At 39.6% G+C, this 12,734-nt stretch overlaps 3 protein-coding genes across 3 annotated transcripts; 1 reads left to right on the top strand and 2 right to left on the bottom strand.

Annotated features, from left to right (window-relative positions):
• Nucleotides 1–73: 73 nt before the first annotated feature.
• On the bottom strand, nt 74–4,370 carry cib3 (calcium and integrin binding family member 3). The gene is made up of 6 exons (XM_054596619.1): nt 4,320–4,370; nt 3,419–3,453; nt 2,924–3,035; nt 2,289–2,436; nt 294–489; nt 74–95 (listed from the first exon to the last, which is right to left on the bottom strand). Exons 1-6 carry the CDS (start codon nt 4,368–4,370, stop codon nt 74–76), a joined length of 564 nt encoding a protein of 187 aa, XP_054452594.1.
• A 1,343-nt stretch (nt 4,371–5,713) lies between these two features.
• On the top strand, nt 5,714–8,923 carry LOC129089356 (excitatory amino acid transporter 4-like). Its single transcript, XM_054596769.1, is given in 10 exon segments — nt 5,714–5,819; nt 6,629–6,766; nt 7,075–7,282; nt 7,366–7,408; nt 7,496–7,556; nt 7,673–7,847; nt 8,006–8,239; nt 8,431–8,625; nt 8,784–8,844; nt 8,846–8,923. Coding segments are annotated over 10 exon segments (1,299 nt in total).
• Nucleotides 8,924–10,148: 1,225 nt separating this feature from the next.
• admp (anti-dorsalizing morphogenic protein) lies at nt 10,149–11,994 on the bottom strand. Its single transcript, XM_054596704.1, has 5 exons — nt 11,718–11,994; nt 11,478–11,614; nt 11,240–11,362; nt 10,937–11,126; nt 10,149–10,573 (listed from the first exon to the last, which is right to left on the bottom strand). Exons 1-5 carry the CDS (start codon nt 11,992–11,994, stop codon nt 10,149–10,151), a joined length of 1,152 nt encoding a protein of 383 aa, XP_054452679.1.
• Nucleotides 11,995–12,734: the final 740 nt, after the last annotated feature.

Here is a 12,734-nt window from a genome sequence, read left to right as displayed (position 1 = left end):
CATTCTGCCATATTATAAAGTCGGTCCTCAGGTGATACTCAATTTAATAAATGCTCATGGTTTCTTCATTTCTTTATATCCTTATGTGGAAGGTGCTGTGAACAGAAATAAGAATAGAGTGATTTCCTCATTAGAAAAAAACTGATGTAAGTATCTTCAAAGTAGGTAAATGCACATTAGATGACAATCATTGGTAGAGAATACAGAATATTAAAAAATGTATTTTTCTGTACTGTTTGAAGGTGGGTTCACCCTTCATTATATCTTATGGTTAATGGTTACCATTGGCCTACCTGAGGAAGTCTGGAGCTCGAACAATCATGTGCTGGAAGTCCTCCAGTGACAGACGTCCGTCGTTGTCCAGGTCGGCCTCGTCTATGACCTTCTCACACACCATCCTCACCTCGTCCTCCGTCAGCTCGTTGCGGGTCAGTTTGTTCAGTGTCTTCTCCAGGTCTGACTTGCAGATAAAGTCATCATTGTTGAAATCTTCCCGAAAAAAGGAATAGAAGGAGATATAAAATGATAAATTGATAATTAGTGGAGCAATTTTCTTGGTATTCTATAATATTCAACTAAATGTCTTAGGTTTTGGACTTATTTGGTTGGGCAAAACAAACTTAATCAATATGTCAATATGCATTAGGAAATTGTAGCCATTTTCCACAAATTTCTGACCAAATATAGACCAAACAATTTAATAAACAGATTAATCGATAATTAGGGTTACATATAGATGCAGTTTTGTGACAAAATTCAGTGTATTGAAATTGGACTTTTCCCTCCAAAAGAAAAAGTATAAACTCTTTATTGTTCCCCTAGTTTTATTATCAAGGTAGAAACTAATATGTTAGTATCATGTCAAATGAATATCTTGATCTATACTTTGACTGAATATATACAGCATATGTTTAGCCTTACATATTCTCCCAGCACACACAGTCCTTTAGGGACAATTTGAGGTATCTGATCCAATGTGACGATGCTTTTACACTATGTCCTTTTTTGTCCTCCTCCCCCTCTTTTGATTTGAATAATATATGAAAAGTTTCCTTGACCCATGTCCATGGCGACGATGTGTACGTAACTTCTTCATCTTTCAGCGTTTGTTAATTAGGGGGGACACTAGTGCCGAGTACAAACTGTCCTTTGACAAGCTCTCTGCCTCTATGACGGGCTGGTTAATCATTTATAACAGTCCATGCACCATCCATCATGCTTACAGCTCCAAAACCTTTCACCATGATCCCTATTCATATGCTTGTACCATATTAAAATTAAAAAGATTTCCATGTTCTATCTACTGTTATTGAACCTGTCTCATAGTTTAAATTTATACAAGCGATTGAACGATATTGTTGCACTAAGGTGAGGCCTATTTCAGTATCAGGGTGCTTTAAGTTACCCTTTATGGGACCCCTGGCCCTCTTTAACAATTTAGAATTTCATATGCATATTCATATAAAACACAAATTATGAAAATACGCTGGAATCCCCTCGCAGGAGATTTTCTTAGGGCAACCAAATAAATTTGCAGAATTTCTTCCATAGTCTTTTATTTAGGATTTATCTGCAGTACACCTTTGAGCCACATGAGGGAGCCTAAATGTTTGTATGTTCTGATAGTTGAAGCCTAATAATAACATTAAATATAAGATGAAAGGCCAACAACATTATGTTTGCTTTAATAAAAAGAATGAGAAGCCTGTTAACTACTAAATGCATTTATTTGGTCTCATTTATATATTATTTAAAAAGTAAATATGTTTTCAGTAAAACATGCATAAATCAGATGTTGTTGAAAGGCCAGTAATGATGGTAAACAAAGTTAATTTATGCACAAATTAGCTCTTCTACAGTTTGTAGATAAGAAAGAGGTATTACACACAAAAAAAGGTATTTTGGATGGAGTTGAACCAGGGGTGCTGCAGCTATTTGGCATATGCAATAACCAATGGGCTACGAAGGCGTTCCTATAACAATGCTTTATGTTCATTTCTGTATATTGTCAGCTTCATCAGATTTACAAGCTCAGTTTGTGGTGAAGGGAAGAGTTACCACTTCAATACGTTTCTACATATTTGTTCTTAAATGATCATAAGAAAAGTAAGGTGAAATTTAAAGGAAACAAATTGGTTAATTTCAATTATTATTATAATCTCTACATTAACAGCATTGGGATCTGTGGGACCCAAACACAAGGAAAGCCAATCCCAGCAAAGAATATGAGAAGTGGAACTTGTAACACATTTTATGTTGAAATTGTACCACTTCCTCATATAGTTTACCATAAATTTTGAAAGCGTAGTAGGCCTTGAGGTCACGCGGCGCCATCTCACTCAGAACTGAAAACATGTCCAAGAAGTCATCCAGTGTCATGTTCCCTTCTCCGTCCTCAGAGAAAACCTCAGCGATCCTCTGACGAAATGGGTTGTCCTGGACAGAGGGGACACAAGTCCTTCCAACAGTCTGATAAAAACAATTCAGTGCAGTTAATCCTACAGAACTGTGAACTGGAGCTTGTTGGATTTGAAGGCTTTCCTGTGCTCCATGTGTGTTTTTGTTTCATTTTAAATCCCCATGTTCTTGTCTGACTTTTTTGTTTGTCTTTCTAATGAGAATTCAATTAAGCTCCTAAAATTTGGAATAATGAATGACTGTGAGGGGAAAGTTTCTCGGGACATGTTGGAGATCAGCATGTTAACACACCTGTTTACCTAGCTGTCATTGTGTAAAGAGGCATATAATTGACCCATTTCCAACAAGTGTGCCCCGAGGGACTCACCAGCATCCTTCAAGTTTAAAGGAGTCGGGTAACATATAACGTTTCAAAGAATTCTGTCGATTAGTTTGCCATTAATTATGAATTGGGAACACAGGGAGAGAGCGGGTCTGCAGGGTGTGCGTGGACCAGTGGGTCTACCTTCAGCTCTGGCATGCTGCCAATCAGCTCATATGGTAACTTCACATCTGGCTGGCAGGTGTAGTCAAGGGGAACGAGCTGCGGCGCCAAATCCCGATAGCGGTCGAACAGTCTAGGGAAGGTTAAAAAAGGTTTACTTTCATTATTAAATTACAAAATACCTTCTATGTTATGTAGTTGTTTATTTTAGAGGTTCATATGATCATTAAGAAAAGTTTAGATAAAACTCATCTGCACTTTCCATTTCTCTATTGTGGTCAACACTGAATAAAGTTTCAGTACTTTAAAGTTCTCAAAGCAAGATTTTTAAATACCATGTGATCTCGGTAGTCTGCCCACAGTAGGGCAGGCTCCCTGATACTGTAGTTTAGAGTTACAGAGTAGTATTGTGCAGAACACAACAAAATTCAGCTGTGTCATGTGTGTAACACTCCAGCAACGACTCATATAATACGATTCTGTACCAGTCTGATATCCTTGTAATGATTTGCTCACCTGAGAATTTCTTTTCTTGTAAAGTATGTGCAGTCCTGCAAATACAATCAGATTATGGCAGGAAAGTCAAGTTATTGCAAAGACCAGCAGGATGCAGCTTGTTTAAAACAAGTGTTCTAAATCACTTGTTTTATACAAGCTGGAACAAGATATTTACATAAGTAATAGTAGCAATACCAAACTATAAAAATACGCAGTACAAATAAAAGTCATGCATTTAAAATGGTACTCAAGAAATATTGGCCACAAAATGCCTTAAAGTATCAAACATACTCATTATTCAGAATGGCCCACGTTTCATAGTTATTGATGCATTAACATGTACGCATTGAGATATCTACCTAGTTCACTTTTGAGTAGTTTCATTTATAACAATGCATGAGATATTTGTCTGTTTTTTTGTGTACAAGCTTAATAGTAGTAGTACAAATAACTACTGTATGGCCATGAAATTAATGTAGTGAGTAAAAAAAAAAGCAAATTTCTCTATGAAATGTAGAGGTATAAATTAGCACAAAATGAAAATACTTACAAAACTAGTACAAGGGCCTCAAAATAATACTTAAATACAGGAATACAGTCGGGTAATGAAGTAAAGTAAATGTCCTTAATTCAATTCCACCACTGTTTTTATATGCAAACATATCTGTTATACAAATAACACTTGAACACTTGATTAGAATTATGCAATTAATTATTTGCCTCCTGTCACTAACTAAGTGATGATTGTAAACTTTCTGAAGACAGAGTTTTCTCAACAGCAGGGTTGTAAGTTGTGACGTGAAGTCTGACAAGTGTATCTACCTTGTTAACAGATGCCGGTAGCTCGTATTGATAAGAGAAGCACCATTTAAAGTGAGCCTAATCATCTCATTCAGAAAGAAACAGGATTGACACCGACCTGATAGGCATCTAGCTGCTGTGCTGTAAAGATGGTCTGTTTATTCCCCATGTCTGAGCACACAAACGCCAAGCCTCAGGTCCATCGCTGCTCCAGCAACAAGTGCTGTTTTAGAGTGTGTGTGGATATGTCAGATATGAAATACTGGGACAAAAGCAAGCCAGAGCCAAAGAGGAGATCGGGTGTCGGACTGCCACCGGGCCCTTTGGTCCCCATTATAATGGCAGCATTTCATCGTTTTCTCCTTTGTGAATAGCAGACCCTCTGACAATGAGCAAGGGCTGTCGTCCAGCATCATGCCAAGCAGTATCAACCTCTTTAGTGCCACTCTATGGCCAACGCCTCGGTCCCAGCTCAGGTTACACTCTTTTGAGACAGGGTTTTGTAGTGGGAATATAGAGTTTTTGATGGGAGACAAGTTTTATTTCAGCTGAGAACTCCTTTATTGGATATTTATCCAATAATTTAATGCGTTTTCCCTTTCAGTTTAAGGTCAGTTGTTACATATCTGACCTAAAACAAAATTTAAAAAGTATTACATTTAGCACAACAAGTATAACTTGAGGCACCGAAATCAAACTTATTTAACCTGCCATTATATTTTAAAATAGCAGAAGATACACTACATGACTATTGCATGTATTCCACCTTCACCTCACTGTGTTGTGCTGAGGCAAGCAAGACAGATCTATTAATAAAGCATGTTTCACACTCTGAGGTAGGTTCAAGGTGGTGGACAGAGATATTAGAACAATACATTTACAGAGTTAAAACAATACAATCAAAGAAAAGATAAGAGAGTTAAGATTGAAAATAGTTATGATAATAAAACAGTGATGATAAGACATTTGGCTTTAAAACATTTAGTCTGAAACGAATGAGCTATGCACAATAAGGAAGACCTTAGGGTAGAACAACAAGTGGTTTAAGTGACACAAAGAAAGGTTTTATGTAAAATCAGCTGTATTTTTTTTCTCTGGAAAATCACACATGGTGTTGTTTTGTCAGGGCATTCTATAATTAATGTATTATTTATCAGTTCCATTGCAGAAAGTAGTGCACTCTATAAGTAGCGAGGCAGAGAGTCATGGTGGGGTGCTCGGAGAAGTTGGTTTGTGGATGAATGAGTCCAAGTTTTCATGCAGTCAATCCTGTTTTTCCAACGTTTAGGTCATCAGAACTGTAGCAGAGACGACTGAGTGTAACTCCTGCTAGCTAGTAGCTAAAGGAAGCTTACTGTCACATAATGGGCAGGTATTGTGAGGAACTTTTTAACTGTTTATAAGATAGTATATATATATATATATGACACTCTTCCCTCTATATGACCAGCATAAGAAAACCACTAGAGACCATCAGCGAGACGTTTGGCTCTTTCTATATGGTTTTTCTCTATGCTTATCATCTTTGCCTCTGGCCAGGAGCAGAGCTTCACCCTGCTGCTCCACCGGTCCCTGCAGTTCCCCGCTGGGAGCCAACACCAACACCACACTGCTGGAGGCCCAGACTGTTTTGTTTGGCCCGCTTGAGGGAAGGGAGGCACGGGAGAAACAGAACCAAAACTGCCCATAGCAGACTGTCAGAACCTACTGCAGTAAAATGAGAGGTTTTCTGAAGGGACCCTGGTGCTCAGAAACACTACAACTTTAGTCCACAGGGACCGCCCAACATGACGTTTTGTGAAGTAACCTTAAATGAAACTTAAATGTATTCATTATTTTTCGCTGGTAAATACAGTTTCCATTTCCTGCTGCTCATCCAGAGGCATTTTGGGACACTTACTAAATTAATGAGATCAATAGGAATAATTCATATGTACCGTAGGGAATACAATATAATCATAAAGCAGATATTTCAATAAATTGTTTGTAATTTCTCAAATCCACCACGTTTTGATATCATATGCTACTTTACCAACCCATCACATCTCACTGACATGGTGGTGTATTGATGGGATATGATAATATATAATTGCAAGCCATATTGTCCCCGCTGGCTTTCCATTATAATTTGGTGGCCCTGACCCTGGATCTGTGGTTTAGCAACCCATCCATGGCAGCCAATATGACAGAGTAAATGTTATTTTCCTATATACTGTATAGGATGTTAAGCTTGGATGGAGCTCCCCGTCTGTTGGGTCTCTTAACATGAGTACTGTATCACATTACGGGCTGGATAATGGATATTGCACCTGTTTTTGTTAGCATAATGCTATTTTCCCACCAGTGCTTTATGGATTGCACTGCATTTGGTATTTTCTGTCATTTGATAGACACACTGACATGTTGCTTTGTTTACATTTCTCTGAGGAATTGGCCTGGGCTTTGCACTGCAATCCTGTCACCTGACAGCCAGAGAAATAAAATACTTCACCTTTCCCGGAGAGCTGTTGTTACAGATGTTACAGATGCTGGTGCTTCCTCTCATCACCTCCAGTCTGATTACAGGTAAGATCCCTGGATGTTACAGTCAAATGGGCCAACACCTGTCACTGGGTGGCTATTTGTGTGTATTATAGTGTTTCATGTACAAGAATATCACCCTCCATGTCATCCAGTCAAACCAACCTTGTTAAGAAAATGTTAAATCCAGGGATGTTAGTCACTAGCAGATGCTCAGTTTTTTTCTCCCTTTTCCATCTCACTTGCTGAGAGGTACAGAATGTTTGAAACTTCTGAATATAATGTAATCCAAAACAAAACAACATCTAAAACATGGAGTTACTTTCATATGCTGCACCTTATTTTCATTTCAGGTGTGTCATCTGTGAAGGGGAAGACTTCTATGAAAATGGGTCTCCAGGCCATTTGCTACTACATAATAACAACCGTTATGGCTGTGTTCACTGGCATCGTCCTTGTTACTCTCATCAAACCAGGGAAATCACCTGTGAGTGCCTCAGCGTCCTCTGGTGGTAAAGTGGAAGCTGTGCATACTGTGGATGCCTTTCTGGATCTGATCAGGTGAATGTGCATCAAAAAGTATCAAACTAATCAATCAGATGTAAGCATTCAGTCTAAGCTAACCATACTCTGTTTCTTTGCAGAAATATGTTTCCCTCAAATTTGGTGGTTGCTTTTTTCAGCAAGGTGAGATCTGCAGCCGTCACATTTCTTTTTTTTTTTGACCTTTTAGATAATTGTACTTGACAACTATGGTTTTCTTCTTTTGTTCAGTACAAAACTGTTTATCCCAAAAGCCTTGGTGTCGTCAATCTGACCCAAACAAGTAGGTTAAGTAAGATTCTTTTCTTTTGATTTTCTTAGTAATTGTTACCAATTTCTTAGATTTATTTTATTCAATACAAATGACTATCAGCATGCCTTGTAACAGCATTTCTGGTAACTCTATAGATGACACAGTGCCGATGCCAGGCACCTCAGAAGGAGTCAATATTTTGGGATTAGTGGTCTTCTGCATCGCCTTTGGCCTCATCCTGGGCAGTATGGGGAATGAGGGAAAACCTCTGATGGACTTTTTTGACTGCCTGAACAAAGCCACTATGCATCTGATCAGCATCGTCATCTGGTAAGAACGAGAAGCTGTTAACATGAAGATGTAGGAAATAAAAGTAATATTTCACTATAGTTTGTAAAATGCTAAAACACAGTATCATCATCTTTGGAAATATATGATGGCTTTTGCCCCCAACAGTGCACATGTGCTGTGTCACCTTTCTCCCGCAGGTATTCCCCAGTGGGAATCCTCTTCCTGGTTGGAGGACAGATTTTGAATCTGAAAGACATCAGAGTTGTAGGTCTCCAGCTTACCATGTATACTCTCACTGTGGTCACTGGCCTGGTAATCCACAGCCTCCTCACCCTTCCCCTCATCTATTTCGTGGTCACACATAAGAATCCCTTCAGGTTTATGTTTGGTCTGCTCGAGCCTCTCGCCACTGCCTTTGGGACGTCGTCAAGGTGGGTTGGATTTCCTGTTTTCATTTTTATTTACAGGCTACAGTTCATACATTTAACTAAAGATCGATTTGGCTTGAGAATAAGAAAGGCACATAACACAAATAAAACAAACTACTGAATCTTAAATAATTATATGATTACTATTAGTAAATGTACTGTATTTAATATGTGATTCTTTTTCATTTTTACAGTGCTGTGACTCTACCAATCAGTATCCGCTGTTTGGAGAAGAATCTCAACATGGACAAACGGGTGACACGCTTCATGCTGCCTGTGGCGGCCACAGTGACCATGGAGGGCACGGCACTTTATGAGGCAGTTGCTGCCATATTCATCGCTCAAGTTCACAATATGGAGCTTGATTTGGGTAAAATCATCATCGTCAGGTACGATTTTATGCACTATAAACATCTCTTCAACTTTATATAGTGTACGTAAATACAATCCTGGCATATTCTAACTACTCGCAACTCAGTTGCCTGGATATTTCCTGTGTATGTTAATCATTAGTACTTATTCATCATTCAAAATCATGTAATTTCAGTATCACTGCCACAGTTGCAGCTGTTGGGGCCACAGGTATCCCCCAGGGCGGCATGGTATCCCATGGCGATAGTGTTGACATCAATTGGACTGCCGCTTGAAGGCCTTTCATTTATCATTGCTATTGACTGGATGCTGTAAGTGTCTGTTTGTTTGTACGTTGATTATTGTGCTATTTATTGCAGATATATTTAGACTGCTTTCATATGTTGTTAAGAGGATAATGCAAAGTAACACATTCTGAAAAAAACGATGGACTTCCTCAACTGTGTGTGTTTGTGGTCAAGTCACACTCACGTACTCCTAACCACAGAACTTCCTGTATGTTTGTCGACAGAGATCGTGCTGGGGGGGACTGTATCGGTGTGGGTGTTGTCCTGCAGAAGAATGCTTCGTAAGAGAAAAAAATCGAAGTGAGACCTTCTAATTGAGAGGCAATACCTCAATGCATTCTTGCAGCAACAAGTCCTCACCTTTCATTAAGTTGTATTGATTGTAGAGTCTGTGTTATTAAAAGTCTTAAGAGAGTGTTTCTTGAAATACATTTACTGTGCTTCACATGATTTTCCTGCCCTCCTAATTGGAAATGTTCCAGTAAAAGGTCATTAGTAATTGATTAGTATCAATTTCAGGTAATTTCAGTTATACAACTTTCTTTTTTGTTCATATAGATCTGTCTGTTTTAAGTGAAAAATGCTCTCAAAAAATTGTGCAACACGTTTTGCAACCTTGCCATAATATTTAAAAATAGCAAGACCTCTGAGATGAATTTAATTATTTTAATTAGTTAGTTGTATTCTTTGCAGAATACACACGTTGTTTATATCAGACATTTCTTCTTAATCAAATTACAAAAATATGCTCATTTGAGAACACTGCAAGCATTCTTCCAACTGACCATCTTTTTGTGTAAATACTGCAGAGATTGGGTGAATTTTTTATTTTATTTGTGAAGCTTTCCTTTCCTTTGACTGAATGTTGACCACTTCTACTGTGTAGTGGTTCTGTTATAATCAATAACACTTCTGTTTAAACCTACCTGAAATAATGTCACACCTTTGAGAGAAAAATATGTTGCAAATAAATTAATTCTACAATCTTTTTTTTTTTACACCATTTATTCTGACTGTAAAAATTCACAACAGAAAAAAATAAAATAAACACATTCACATCTTTCACAGGATATCACTTCCATCACTGCCATATATTATAATTTATGGATATTTACATATATTACAATGCCACACATGGGACTCTGCACATTACTCATTTTAAAGGGCAGCTGACTATCTATACACAAAAACCTAAATTTACATTGTATTTCTTATGAATATCTGTGCAGCCCGACCCCAGTGACCGGTTGATGTCAGTGGCAGCCACAGCTTCCAGCCACCATGTCATTATACTGTTTCAGCACCACATTCTCATCATCATCGAAGTAGAGCAGGTTGATGGAGAAGAGCTTGTCGGGCACGCAGCACGGCTTCTCAATGCCTTTGATCAGCTTCAGAGCGTTGATGATGGACTGGACGGTGGCGTGGTTGGTCGGCCTCATGTTCTGCCCCAGAGGGAAGGGGCAGGAGCCTTTGCAGTGGTAAGCGTTGTAGCCGCGGGGAGACACGATCCAGCCTGACCAGCCGATCTCCTCGAAGTCGACATAGAGGGGCTGGCGCTGGCAGGGCAAAGACGCACCTTCCTCCTCGCTGTAGTCCAGGGAGCGGGCGATGCGGGTGGATGGACCTAACATTGGGGCATGGGGCAGGCTGGAAGTGGCTGTGGTGTCATTTGGGTCTGGTGAGCAAAAAAAGAGTATTTTGTTAGAAAAAGAAAGACACAGTATTTTATACATGGGTTCTTATAAATTGGGGCACAGCATGTCCTTTTATTTTTTCAATTTTTTGTTTTTCCTTCCCACATTGCTCTTATTCCGAAAAAGAGATATATTGTCAGCAGCCGACTGATTTGAGTATTGTTTTGATAGCCAAATAGCATTGGAAATCAGATTATCTTTTATAACTGTATATGGTAGCTGATTGCTAAGAAATGTGCAAAGATTCGTTTGAGAGAAATTCTTCAAAATACACTGTGTATTTTTACTATTACTGGGCATAACCTTATCACTCAAATGACATTTTTAAAACACCTAAATCTCACCTATGCTTTCAAGAGTAGCAGAGCGGCGGCCATCGTCTGTGAAGAGGACCAACATGGGCTGTTTACTCTGGTGGTGGTTGCTTCCTGATGCGAAGCGGATCAGTTTCAGATCCATCATGCTTCCTCCCAGGGTCCGAACCACCACGTGGAGCCCCAGGTTACTGCCTTCATCCACCATCCAGGAGCGCACCTTCATGAAGAAGTTCACATTATTAGCCGTTCAAAAACACATCATTCAAAAAGTTGTGCTCAGAATGCACCAACATAAATTAGTGCAGGCCCTAAAGAGAAGTGGATACTTACTGCTTGTGTGATGGTGAACACTTCCCAACCAGTAGAGTGGACTGGGATGAGTCGAGAAGACAGAAGCTTCCTGTCCTGTGTGCTGTTGTTTCTGCTGGTGTCAAGCAGCTGATAAACACTCACCTGGATGAGACAGAAGAGATGAAGGGTTACAGTAATGTCCAACAGAGAGATACATCTGGCTGGATTCACTTCACTCCATTAAATTGTAACTATAATGTTATGTAATGGTACATACCTGGCAGAAATGGTGTCTGTTGAATGTCAGGGTTGCCTGAGGTCTTAGCTTGAAAAGATGGAGCTCTGCAGTGAGAACCTTCTCAGTTCTAGCAACCGTGGACAAATTGAACCTGAACTCCACCTGTTCACTGTGCACTGCAATGGAAATAATATCATTAGAGACCAGAACAAACGTGATCATACTTCATTTTCTACAATAGCTGCTGTAAAAATGCACCAATTAAAAAAAAAAACTTACATTTGTCAAAGAAACTGCGCACAGTATTCCCCTCCAGAAGATAGGGGTCTCTGGTCACACCGTCCACATCTGCAACGGTGTTGTACAGGTCAAGCATGTACTGAGGGGCCTGCTTGTGTCCATGGACAGCAGGAGGGTCCTCCATCCCAAAAACCTCCAAAAGCCTCTTGATGGCAGCTGAGTGTACCTCCTTTGACTCATTCTCCAGGTAGCTGAGTGGAGGCCGTGCAGGGATGGTGCACACCAAAGCTGCCAAGCTGATCACAAAAAGCATCATGTCTAAAAAAAAAAAGTTCAGATCCTTTTTGTTTTTCTGCGTCGGTGTCCTCGGACCACACAACCGGTCAGCAACTTGGAGTGCGAGTGACTGCTGGCTCCTGGAAGCTGGACTTTTTATATCAAACTGTCCCCTTGGCTCTCCAGGGCCCCCAGAGCCTTGGCAAACAGCAGTAAAGATGCTATTTAGTCGCAAATGTAAATCACCAATCGGCGAATGTAAAGGGAGACTAATGGCAGCGTTAACAAGGTGTGAACCGGACTGTAGATTTCATTCAAGCCCATTGACCCCACGTCTGGCAATAAAGGCTCAAATAAACTAATCCAGCCTTTGAAAAAAAAAAAAAGCTTGGTACTTACTGAGCACTGATGTTGCTGTTGTGGGATATATTTGATCTCTGTATGATTTTATAGAGGAGGAATGTAACGAATATGAACTGGAGAAAGCTGGAGCTGATGTCCTGAGGAAGTGGACTCACCACAGGAGGTCCACTGGCCTAAACGAACCCATTCATTTAGGATAAAGGACGCAGTGTCTTAGGTGGAAACCAATTACTTCCATAAAGAGACGGGTGTCGCTGGCTACACGTCGCTGGATTTACATAACTGCTTATACAGCTACAGCTGGATAAGCACCAAATTTGCAGTTTTGTCATTTTAAAAGAGCTTCAGCTGGAATGACCTCCTGTACTGGCTAAGCTGGTGTGGTGCTGGAAATATAACTGCAACTTCTGGGTCATT

Source organism: Anoplopoma fimbria, chromosome 3 (assembly GCF_027596085.1).
Source record: "Anoplopoma fimbria isolate UVic2021 breed Golden Eagle Sablefish chromosome 3, Afim_UVic_2022, whole genome shotgun sequence".
Classification (NCBI taxonomy): Eukaryota; Metazoa; Chordata; class Actinopteri; order Perciformes; family Anoplopomatidae; genus Anoplopoma; species Anoplopoma fimbria.
This window is presented reverse-complemented; position numbering and strand designations above follow the sequence as displayed.

Coding starts and splice junctions, on each gene's coding strand:
- cib3 (XM_054596619.1), bottom strand. CDS start 4,370: ATGGGGAATAAACAGACCATCTTTACAGCACAGCAGCTAGATGCCTAT. Junction 3,454..4,319: donor AGCAGCTAGATGCCTATCAG/GTCGGTGTCAAT, acceptor TTGTATTTGCAG/GACTGCACATACTTTACAAG. Junction 96..293: donor CGAGCTCCAGACTTCCTCAG/GTAGGCCAATGG, acceptor TTCTGTTCACAG/CACCTTCCACATAAGGATAT.
- admp (XM_054596704.1), bottom strand. CDS start 11,994: ATGATGCTTTTTGTGATCAGCTTGGCAGCTTTGGTGTGCACCATCCCT. Junction 11,127..11,239: donor TGTTCACCATCACACAAGCA/GTAAGTATCCAC, acceptor TTCTTCATGAAG/GTGCGCTCCTGGATGGTGGA. Junction 10,574..10,936: donor TGCTACTCTTGAAAGCATAG/GTGAGATTTAGG, acceptor TTTGCTCACCAG/ACCCAAATGACACCACAGCC.